At 33.4% G+C, this 12,434-nt stretch overlaps 2 protein-coding genes across 4 annotated transcripts in view; one reads left to right on the top strand and one right to left on the bottom strand.

The window, feature by feature from the left end:
- Nucleotides 1–314: 314 nt before the first annotated feature.
- LOC111619552 (twisted gastrulation protein homolog 1-A-like) overlaps nucleotides 315–12,434 on the bottom strand; it is a 50,459-nt gene continuing 38,339 nt past the window's right edge. For 2 of the 3 annotated variants that reach the window (XM_023361302.1, XM_023361303.1), the window contains exons 4-5: nucleotides 2,364–2,559; nucleotides 316–1,866 (exon numbers count right to left, since the gene is read on the bottom strand). In XM_023361302.1, the coding sequence (XP_023217070.1) occupies nucleotides 1,707–1,866; nucleotides 2,364–2,559 (356 nt within the window). In that variant the 3' untranslated portion in view covers nucleotides 316–1,706. Of the gene's footprint in view, nucleotides 1,867–2,363; nucleotides 2,560–12,434 lie in introns of all 3 variants that reach the window. The other variant, XM_023361301.1, reaches the window with a different exon arrangement.
- The window catches only part of LOC111619547 (FH1/FH2 domain-containing protein 3-like), a 97,943-nt gene continuing 90,883 nt past the window's right edge, over nucleotides 5,375–12,434 (top strand). The window contains exon 1 of the mRNA XM_023361293.1: nucleotides 5,375–5,392. Within this exon, the coding sequence (XP_023217061.1) occupies nucleotides 5,390–5,392 (3 nt within the window). The 5' untranslated portion in view covers nucleotides 5,375–5,389. The remainder of the gene's footprint in view (nucleotides 5,393–12,434) is intronic.

Here is a 12,434-nt window from a genome sequence, read left to right as displayed (position 1 = left end):
GAATGAAATTGTTCGCCTGCTCAACAAATTCTTTCTGATTTTATCGTAAAGCATACATTGTGTGCCGCCATTTTCTCCTACAAGGCGTTAGTTGCGTTAAGCAAATTCAGGTTACAGAAGATACTGCAGTTAATTTACAGTACGTTATGAGCTTTATAGTCTTTAAACAATTTTAAATCGTCAAAGAATCTATCATCTTTGCATTTATGATTTTTTTAATTTAAATAAAAGATGGAAAAATCCCCACCGCCCTTCTCGATGGCCCTGTACTTTGGACTATTATTTTAATAACTAAAACAACTTTTTAAATGTTTATTTTTTATTAAAATATATTAAAAAAAAGCTGCCAATATCAACTTTAATACAAACTGTACATGTTTCGATATTAATAATAATAATAAAATATTACATAGAAACGTACGAGTATACAAAGGTAACATGCATAAAATATGTTACAAAAAAGCACTTTAAGTATATATTTTTTTTTGGCAAAAAATTCAATAAAATAATAGGAAACGAATGTATTCAAAAGTACATTTTGTTATTTAAAATACATCTGTACATTCCGCCATTTTTAATCTCCAACCGATGAGGAGATCACCGTCGCCAGTTTTCAATATTGTTTGCATGGATAAGCCTTGCTACGAGCTTTTATCCAGCAAAGGGAGAAAGGATGTTTTTTAAACGTTTTCAAGAAAATCGCAAGTTGAAAAAATTTCCAGCGACTTACAAGCAAGTACAGCAGAATATACCATGAAAAATTTCATGGCTTCGGGGAGCGAGATCGCTGGTTCGTCTCTCTACGAGTAAACTTTTTCCAAATAAATGCAATTTTTACATGAAGTAATTGTAAATTACACGGGTTTATACGTTAGCAATTCATTTTCTATTAAAAACGCGCTTAAATTAAAACTAAATTTTAAATTACTTTTCTTTTTAAGTCGGGCCCCGTCCCTCACTACCCGGCCATCCCATTGTGGGCCTGGCCGAACCCATAATGGGCTTGCTAAAAGAGGCCCTCTTAGTGCCTACAGGGCAAAAAGTGTTAAGAAAAAAAGCAATTAAACAAAAAAGAAATGATTAGTTGTAACTAACTCCCAATATCACATTGAATTGTAACACATGACGGTAGACAATCGTCTTAAACGTTACTTCTCTGGTTTCTTATTGTTTATATCATAAGGGCATCCGTAGACGGGGGGCAAAGGGGATACTTACCCATCTCTGGAATCGGGTAAAAACTCTATACATTATAACCATAAAAGCCATTGAGATATGGCACCTTAAACCTCGACAATGGGAAACTTTGTATATTAAAATTTTATTACGGGTTGGCCCTCGGTACCTAAAAAAATTAATTAAATAAATAAAAATCTATTAATTGAGCTCTTCCACCCGGAAAATTTTCTGTAGACGTATATTCCTTTTCAAAGACAATAAAACAAATTGTGACTTATTACAGCGAGACCCGTATAAAACGGAATCGCACGGTACCGAATATTTTCCCGCTTTTGGCAGGTTTTAACGTAATTAAATCACAAATTATAAAATAATTAATTTTAAAGACATTTTAAAGACAAACTTGCTTGAAGGTTAGTACCAAGGGTTATCCATGCAAATAACATTATCGAAATCTGTGACCTCTTCTCTTGAGTATACAAGTATCTTTCAGAGTATTACCGGTGCGAAATTATAAAATTATAATCTCAAGAATCGATTTTTTGAAGCTTCTCTTCTTCCGAAGTATCGATTTTTTTCTCTTCGTAATCGAAATTCGGTTTCTCAGAGTTCGTTGAAGTTTCCACATTTTGATCACTTTCGATCAAATCGTCTTCGGAATCGAATTCTTTTGGGCATTCCAAGCATCTGCGGCACGACAAGAAAGGTTTATTTTAACAGATTATTTTATTCTATTCAAAATTTTTAATGAAATTCAATCGTCGGATGCGTATCAGAGGCAAGCAACTACGAAAGCCAACACTAACCACGTAGTCCATTTCACGGGAATGGACTAAGTCGTTGCTTTCATTACTATCGGCCTTAGCTCGTATCTTTCGCGATACTCGGGTGACAATTTAGCTGCTGCTATTGTCATTGCTTAGCTTTGTTCCTTGTTTTATTTTATTTTATTTTTTTTTTTTACAGCAATGCGACACGTGGACCATATGTCGAGGGGGTGCCTCACGACAGGACTCTCTAAGAGAAACTGGCCCCTATTTAAGTGTAACTAATGTGAAGGTTCTATCCACTGGTGGGCTTCTTCCTTGGTATTCTGAAGGGTACTATTTAACAGCAACGACATAACATCAGCAACTATTGGCTTTCTTAGCTGCTTGCTACTTAGAACTACCAATTGTTATTACCTTCCTTCGTTCATTCCGTAATTCAAGCAAGTGGATCCAATACATTCGCAGCATCCGTCGTGAAACCATCTACAGCTTGAAGAACCCATGCTTCTACAAGAGTCTTTGCATTTGGAAAACGACATACACTGCGATAAAAATGCCACCGTACAATTTAACAATTTCGTTTCTGAAGGCAATTCTTCATCGATTATCACTATAAGAAAGAAAATAATAATAATAAATGCATTAATGTTGAGTCTATAAACATTTACCATTCAAATTCCTTTAAAGTTACATTATTAAAAATGAGAAAATAAAGAAATAAAATATAATCCCGACAAATTGCGATACAATCATCGTATTTCATAGTCTCCAATTGTGGGTCTCTCAACACTTGGCCGCCCCATTATGGGCCTGGCAGAATCTTGTTTTCACATGTTATATAATAATGAACATTATTATATAACATGTGAGACAGATAATAATGAACATTACACAAACATATGCAAATTTATATATTCTGAAGACAAGGGGTGCCTTTTCCATTAACAATAAACAGTTAAAGTGAGAAGTAAGAAGCAATCGTACGCAAATCCAAATCTCTACTTCCTTACTTTCATTTGTATGATGGAAGCGTAAAAATGGAGTGCTTTCATTATACAAATGCAAGGAAAAGCTGCACTTTTCCAGCCCGTTGGCCAGGCACCAACCCACGATGGACATAACTAAAGGGCCCACTAGACAGCAAAAAAATTAAGCAATTAAGTAAAGGTAAACATAATATAAGAGTTTGAAAGTAAGCGACACTCTCCCACACCTTTTTGTTTATGTTGAATTAGTGTAGAGTCGAATTTCGACGTCTTCCGGTCTTGTTTACATTTGACACTTGACATTTATTACATTTTAATAGCTCGGGTCTGTAAATAATTCTGTTTTCGCCATCGATGTTCCCAGGATATTCAATTAACTCATTACTGCATACCTAAATCGTATTTATGTATTTATTTGACGTTAAATCTGTTAAAATGTTTTTACATTTAACAAAAACTTAATTTTGGTGTCTTCTGTGTGCGGGCCGTGGGCCTTCGTTCTATCTGTCTATGGAACACCGTGATCGTTTAAATAACCACTCTAGAACAGTCGTTCTTAACCTAGTTTGTGCCACGGACACCTTTGACAGTACGGCTCGTTTTCATAATAAACACGTGAAATGTCGTTGATTTCTATTGGTGGAAAAATAACAACTGACGAGCAACCGAAAGTGTACTGAACCTTCGTATTGTTTCCCAACTGATCGGTGTTAGAGGTCAATACTCCCCCCTCCTCCGTAAACACAAGCGATAAGCATTTACGTAACACGACGACGTAACGTTTTGTGAGAAGAACAATTGTTTAAATTTAGAAGTTTTCCAAATAATAGAAATGAATATTGAGTACAGGATGGCCCAAAAATCGGTTAACTGCGTTTTGTTCCGTGTTTTCTGGGGTACGAATGCACAGATAAGATTGTCGACCGAGTTCGGTTGATTATTAACTTAGTCTTCACACAGGGTTAACTGACTTTTGGATGGCCCAAAAATCAGTTCACCGCCGCAGAGACAATATTAATTTCTACAATAAATTCCTTCGTGAAAATTGTATTGGGCGATCTGTCAAGTGAAGTGCCTCCCGGGAAGGCTTTCTAATACCTAAATAGAATAAACATTCTCCTATTTATTATAGGTATTACTAGTCCTTTGGTGTGATGTGAACCCGCGACCAACTACGAGTGGGTTTATCAATTCGGCCGTTGGTGAATTCGCTAAATCGAAGTACCTCGCACGATAAGAATTGCGAGGACCTGGTACAAGTTTGAGCCTAAAAATTAAATTGTATGGAGTGAAGATCCGTTCACGCGTATTCGGCGGTGCTTTAAGGAGGTAGGATAAGTGCTATTTAGAAAGAGCGCTATATCGAGGTCTGGTCGTATACAGTATAAGATAAGGGGAAGGTAACATTCAAAAATGTGGATTACGTGGAACATAAATTAAGATAAAGCACATCGAATTTATGAAGCATTCCACTTTTAAAACCAATTTTTCGGGAGAAAAAGAAGTAAAATAAAGGTATTTATGATCGAAAACGTTAATAATGTATTTAAAATAAAATATAATTAACGGAATATGTAACAGCATTGGAAATACTATGTACAGTGAAGAGAGTATCAAAGTTAGCCATTCAGTCGCGGGTTCGCACTTGCAAACAGACCGGGCACGTGCAATTATACGGGCCCAGTCTGTTTGCAACTGCCTAAATAGGGGACCAGCTTACCGTAGAAGGTAATTCCGGGAGGCAGGCACCCCCCTCGGCAGATCGCATTAACGTAAACAAATAAACCAAACCAAGAGTACCAAAGAATACCAAGATTTAAGAGTCATTCCAAGTTTAAAACGAACTTTAAAGCCAAAACAAATTGAATGTAATTAAAAATAAATTACCTGCAACATGAAACGGGCTCCCAAATTTAAGAAAGACCCGGTTTAAATTCAGAGATGCATAAAGTACGTCTTAAATTCGCAGTAATAAGCCATATTTCTGCCACGTAATTTTATTGCAGTTACATATTCCGCAATATACACGATGTGAAATCGCTGTAACTCCGCAAATTGCTCGGTAAACTCCGAAAATAAAACCCAGTTGAGGAATAAAGCTTTGTAATAAACGAGTAGAATGAATTTTTGAGGCATTCGCACTAAATTTTAAAGCGATTGATTGTGTTTTCTTCACCAGAAACGGATCCAAAACCGAAGAAATTTCGCAAAAATCCCCATGGATTAGGCAAGATGATGGATCTAAATGCGTAGAATTGCGCATCAGGAGAGCGATTTAATGAGTAAAAATGGATTATTTGAGTGAATTCGAATGAATATTTGAACACGACAGTATTATTTGCTGTTGAATCACGTACGATTTGTGTCATTTGAAACATTATCCAAATAATAAACAGCATCGCCATCCAGCAATGTCGCGCGCTCGTCGTTCTCCGAGAGAAGTTTGCTACTTTTATGGTGAGTTTTAATTAATTAAAATGCAATTTAATTAAATACCCGCATAATATTTCGGTGCGAATATTGGAAAATATAAATTTAAGTAGATTTATAATAGTTTAAACATAGATTTTAATTGTAGTAATTGTATTTTGTAACTTCTATCAATAGGTTCTTACTTTCTTCATTTTGTTAAGGAAATTACACTTTAATTCAGAATAAACACTTAATTATAATAAATGCATAATCAGGTAGATATTCTGTAATATATAAAACTTGGAACTTTGCATAACTTTGCACATTTTTATACAGGAGTTGCAGTTCCAGATTATACATAGAATATATACATTATATGAAATAAAACTATATGGGCAAGCATAAATCTCCATTGTACTTATGTATTAAGTCTTAGGAAAGTCTAGGGTTTCAAGAATTTAGGAACCACGGAGAGGCAACTCTATGTTGGTTCAGTGCTTGGAATCCTAGCGCTTGAACAATACCAAGTATCAAACAGTACGGGCTTTATTATATCCAGGGTGGCTCGTGAACCGGGCGAGGCTCTTCTAGACCCTTATTGCGGCCCCCGTACACAATTTCTCTTTATAAACTCGATACATACAAATATATGTGTAAATAGTAAGTTTTTTGATTATTAATTAAATAGTGTAATATACAAAGGGACTATAAGTTAACTTCCAACAGGCAATTGCTTAGAGTGCATTCGTAAGTCGAAGGAGTTAAATGATTGTTTACCTTGTCAGTCAATCATAAAGTATCAGTAAAGTAACAGTAATAACTATATATAATATAAATAGATGATACGGCTCTCCAATATGCAATTTAATAGAGGACGCAGCTCGTGTTTCCGATATGTCATGTATTGTTCCTGTCATAAAGAGGTTTGGCCACTCCTGTTATATACTCTTAGGCAAATGTACACCTGTGAGGCCTCACGAAGCTAAAAAACCTAAAAAAATTGCTCTTAATTTATAAAGTTGAATTATTAATTCTACTTTCTCTAATAAGTTAATTGTAGATTTCTTATTATAACTTAATCCTTCGTATTTACAGTTTTGTCATTATTTTCTCTTCATAAGATGATAAAAATATAATTAGTTTTCTGTATATAGAGATATAATAAAAATAATACATTATTATATTTATATTTAAGCATTTACTAAATTAAACTTACAGAAATAGAATTTTATGCATTTCAAAAATATTTTTTTTAAATAGAAGTTGTGTTATGGCCACATTACAGAATCATTTGATGTCATAATTTTATATAAATTACCTTTGTTTAATTATTTATTAGTTATTTGTTTTAATGCCGTAATTTTTCCATTGATTGAAAAGTTTAAATAATCTTTAATTAAAAACTTCTATCTTCTTATTGATTTTCTAAAAATATTATAAAAATTTATTTCTGAAATAATGTGAAAGTGAAGTTCTTATTTAAAACTAAAATCAATTTTTATAATTAGTGAAATTCTATTCTACTGAAGAGCTAAATTGAAATCTAACAAGACCCAAACATAGCAGAGTGTCTATAGTCCATCGCTCGTCGGTCCAACATGTTCGGTAATCCGACATTCTGTTGCAGGGTGGCGCACGGGAAATTTTCATGTTACCACTTGGTGAATGCAACCTAGAGAGACTGATGTATGTGTATACTGTCAGTCACCAGTTGCTTGTTGCACATTTGGTCAGCAAAACACTCACAACTGTGATTAATACAATAAAATGAGTTTTTTACTATACAGTATGTACGTACATACAAAACCCAGTAATCCAACATCTGCCAGTCTGATGTTTGTTGGATTACAGAGACTCTACTGTACTTTTAAACTTCCTGGTTTGTTGTTTAGGATGTTTATTTAGTAAAAAGCAATTAAATATCTAAAAGTTTACTTTCTTTGGACTATATTGGGCTAGACTTTAACCTCTGAAACTATACACTAACATACATCAATCCATTACATGTTATATTAAACTTATACTTTCTTAGAATGTAAAAGTTAATATGCCTGTAACCTAACAGTTTTTGAACCTTGTTTGCACATCTTCAGAGAATAAAATATGCCAAAATACAGAAAATCAAAAAAATTGATCATTAAACTTTCAAATTACTTTTAAAGTAAATTAGAGATTTGTTTGTCTAATAAACATTAAAGAAATCTGTTAAAATCAATGTTAAAATGAAGATTTTTCGAAATTTAAGAAATTTTTAAACATTTTTCTCTGACAAAATACAGGGTGTATCAGAATGACATTTTAAAAATTTGAGGAATTGTAGAGAATAAAATTTTGAACATTTTGATATAAGGAACCCATAGCCGGAAATGTGATATAAAGTTTCTACAGTGGTAGGAAGTGCTTGACCGACCTTCACTTTGGTAGTTACCCTTCTGTCCACTGACGTCATGTTATTGTTCTTGACTTCTTCCTCTGGGTTATGTAAAGTCCCTTGTGTACGCAACACCTGTAGGAACAGTTCATGAGCTTACAGAGCGCATCTTTACAGCATTTAATACCATCAGAGGAGAGTATGGCATCTTACAGAGAGTCAGAAAAAACATGGTTTGTCGTAGCACATTATGTAACGAAGTTAGTGGTCATTACATTGAGCATTTACTCTAAAGTACTGCACCCACTGATTCGATGCACAGTTTGATTTTGCACTCTACTGTTTTGTCAATAAAACTTGTCATAAATACTGTATTCTGCTGTTTCATTCAGAATACCAACTGCAAAGTGCTGTAGAAACTTTATATCACATTTCCAGCTATGGGCTTCCTTATATCAAAATGTTCAAAACTTCATCAGCTACAATCCCCCAAATTTTTAAAATGTCATTCTGATACACCCTGTATAAAAGATGAGATTTTAATCTTAAAACAGCTCCACACATTCAGTATTCACCAAATGAGCACATTTTTGGCTAGTATCAAGTATTGTTAATGTTTTTACTCATGACTAATCTTTGGTATTCTTGGTTTCCTCGCTCCTTGTCAATATATTGCGCTGAATCAAAAAGGACAAATAGACAATTATTTGGCAATTGGTAAATACCAAATGTGTGAGCCAAATGTGTTATGGTTCTCAACAGAATTTTATTGTAAGATACATTTTTAAAGTTAAATACAAAACAATTTATGATTACAGTCAACCCCCCCTATAACACAGTAGATATATTCCAGCTTTTATGAATCCATTTTCTACGAGTCCAGTGAATCACAGCCCGGCACGTATGCAGTTTACGGACTGCGGCTGTTTGAAAGGTTTCTTCCATAAAATTAATCGATTCTAGACTAATTTGACTCAACATTTCCAAAATACGTATAATTTTTTGGGAATAATCCATATAAACTATGCTATAAACAAAAAATTGTACAGAGCATGCACCGTTCAACTATGCCATTGCTTAAGCTTGTTTTCATCGTGGAGCTTGTCATCGAATGGCGCTCACGTGCTTCCTGATAAATTATTTTTTTTGAGAAAAATTTGCTGAACTTTGGAAACATCATTAATATAAATATAATTTTTATGGACATTAAATAATAAATGGTTTCTAGTAAGTCTGCTGCTCGTTTAAACTCAACGGTTTGTGCAATATCTGCTATTGGTCTAGATTCGACCAATCCTGCCGCAACACGAGTCCGCGATGACGTTTTACAGAATTATAGGAGTTTTTTTAGCATGTTTGTACAAATACTGTCGCAATTTTTTCACCGTGATATAGGAATCCGAACTATAGGAACCTGTGTTATAGAGGGGGGTCAACTGTATTGGAGCTTATTTAAAACTTAATAAATCAATTAAAAAAAAAAAAAAAATTGCAGATGAAATGAGGAAAATGCATAAAACTTGATGAAAATTTCTATTGCATTCTACCTTAAAGGAAGAATGAAATATATTGTGTGTGAAGCATTTATTTCTTAAAAAAGTAGCACTTACAGATCCAGGTCAAAGTAAAGTATGATAGTAAAATAGTCACAGTACATTAAATATGAAATGTTATTACTCTGTGCTGCAGTGCATACTTCATAGCAGTATTGCCTGTTGTTAATTCTGTCTGGCAACTCACTAGGTAGCAGAGACCATTTTTTTCCAAAGCTATTCCAAGTCCATGAGAAGCTGGATTTGGAAAGCTGAGAGCAGTAACGTCTTTTGAGAGCATTTTACACATGCTCTATGGGATTAAGATCTAAACACCTCACTGGCTAATCCATACATACAGTTCCCCTGTCCCAAAGATATTAGCCTACAAGCCTACCTCAACACAGGTAAGTCGTATTGTTTTGTAGAATAAATGTATCATCTATTGCACCTGCATAAGCACAAACAATGGGACTAAGTATCTATTAAAACAAGAAATAACTATTGGATTGATTATTTTATCTCTATATCTTCTAGCAGTTATGGTTCCTCTCAGAAGCATTTAGAGGTCAGTGTGAGATGTCACCCTAAACTATAATACTGCCTTCGCCACAGATATCCTTTTTACTGATCTTAGAGGGCTGATAGTGTCCCATGCTCTCATCAGATGAGAACAAGGGACGAACTTTGAATTGCTCTGCTAAGTTTACTTTGACTCATTTGTAAATAGCATTACTTTCCAATTAACATAAATTCATGCCCAATTCAAATATTTCCTTCTGTAATTGGTGGTAAGAGGTCATACAGATCTTGGTGAAGCAATCTGCACACAGTGAAGCAGATACCAGTATAATATTAGCCATAGATAGGACAGATCATAGCTCTAAGCAAATAAATGAAGATAAAGATTGTGTTTTTGGAAGCCAAATGTGTAATTTGACAGCCTATATATGCAACAATTAACATATATAGAACTATATATATATATAACTATATATATATATAACTATATATAGAACAATTAACATGCAGTCATCATGCTATGTCATTCTGCCTTTCTCTAGTCTTCTGACGGCTCTCCACCACAATTCATCTAAGAAATGTTGTCTTAACAGCATTATTGATAAATCTGCTATCTCAGAAAACATTTTTACACAACCAGAACACTAAGAAATATATGTGAAACAGCTCTTTTTATGATTGGAGTCTCATTTATAGAAATCTAGGCCTATTGCAGTGTCACTTACTTCCATATGTTCCCATATTTGTCTGTTTTATTTCTGATCTACCTAGATTAATAAATTTTCAACATGTTATTAAAAACTAATCACTGTTTTATTATTTTGTTTCTTCCTTAATTTGTGGAAAACCAGTGTATCAGAACTGAATCAATAATAGTCTGAGCTGGAACTTCACCACTTTATGAAGATACTAAACACACCTTACATACTTTTCCAGCAACTAAATTTAATCAAAACAAACATTTTCAGCCAGACTGATAAGTTTTTGTCGGGTTACAGAATGAAATTTAGATAAGAGATTCTATTTTCGGAATAAAATATTCTTTGACATAAGTTACATCTTTTAAATTATAACAGGATTTTTTTGATTATCCAATGTAATATACAGTAAAAATTCATTAATTCAAAACCTGGTAATCTGGAATGTTCAGTAATCCAATACCCTCTGAAAACTAGAAATAATTAGGCTAATTTGCAGAGGATGCCAGATACAGTAGTTCTATCAATGTAGCCTCAAGAATAGCCAGAACGACCTCAAACACCTATCCAGTGTAACTCAGTAAACTATACATAATCTACATTGTATTGTGACAAACATGCATTGCATTCTTAGAGCTAGTGTATGCTCTGTATTCAGTGATGTGTATGACTGATGTATTTTCTTTCCCAAAAACAGTGTGCCTAAAAACATGTTCTTATACTCAGAGAATGTATAGATTTTGCATATCATATATTTACAGTACACATCTGGAGTATGTGCATTAATCATTCTCAATGTTGATTTTATGTAATAATGTATTCATTAGTGTTTTTATTAGACTTTTCAATCAATCTTATAGTCACAATATAGTCATGCACTGTATTTTTTTGAAGTGATTTTAAAGAGTATCAATAAGTAATCTGAAAGAATACTGCCATATGTGTTGGTCAAAATGTATGGCAATATCATTAATATTAACATAGGCAATAAAAGTATACCAGGTACTATCAAATTTTACAATTTTATTTAAAACCATTTGAATAATTAAATGTCAAAATCATATCGATTGAATTTAATGTTGTTCTGTACTATCATATGATTATGTTTCATTGCATTTGCTTTTTGAATTCTTTCTGTTTCAGAATCTGAAAATATCTGTTCTATAAACAGTTGCTAGGTTTCAAAGGCTTTTCTTTTGGATTGTTTTATTTATTTATTTAAACATTGTGTCTTATTTAAATATGGCAAGCAACTGTTATATAGAAACTTTTGTATGAATAATTTAATTGATAAATGCATGCTGATAGACAGTTAGACTGCCATCTTGTATTACTATTAAATTAAATTATGTTTATATTCTGGAAGAAAAGAGTTCAAGTCCCGGTCCAGATCAATCCTTTCTGTTGTTATTTGTGATTTTTTGGTACATGGGTCTTCTTAGACCTAAATCTTTTCTCCCGGAATATTCTAAATTATTTAATTTAATTCTAAAATGAATTAATTATTAATGTTAATGTGAAATTTGAGATTTTTGTTACATAACAAATCAGCTATGTCAGAAATTATCATATACAGTCGACCCCCCTATAATTACGGTCCCTATAATTACGATTCCTATAAAACTACGAAAAAATTGTGACCGGTATCCGCAAAAAACAGCAAAAGTTCCCTATAATTACCTCAAACGTCATCGGGCAGCCGAACTACTTTTCCGCCGTCTGTAGCGCCACGCTACGGAGAGATTTCTATCATCTGGACGGTATTATATAAATTATATATAAATTAGGTACTGTATATATAATTATATATTAACTTATTGTAACTTTGTTATAATTAAATATATAATTTCCGCCGTCTAGCGTGGCGCCACGCTACGGAGATTTTTACGCTAACTATCGTCTGTCAGTATGTAAATTAGGTACCGTAAGTCTAATACAGTACTGTAATTTTATACATTTCTTGT

This window comes from Centruroides sculpturatus, unplaced genomic scaffold (assembly GCF_000671375.1).
Source record: "Centruroides sculpturatus isolate CEXI.00-Female unplaced genomic scaffold, Cexi_2.0 scaffold179, whole genome shotgun sequence".
In the NCBI taxonomy this organism is placed as follows: Eukaryota; Metazoa; Arthropoda; class Arachnida; order Scorpiones; family Buthidae; genus Centruroides; species Centruroides sculpturatus.
Note: the sequence above shows the minus strand (reverse complement) of the source record. Positions and strands in the feature narration are given on the sequence as shown.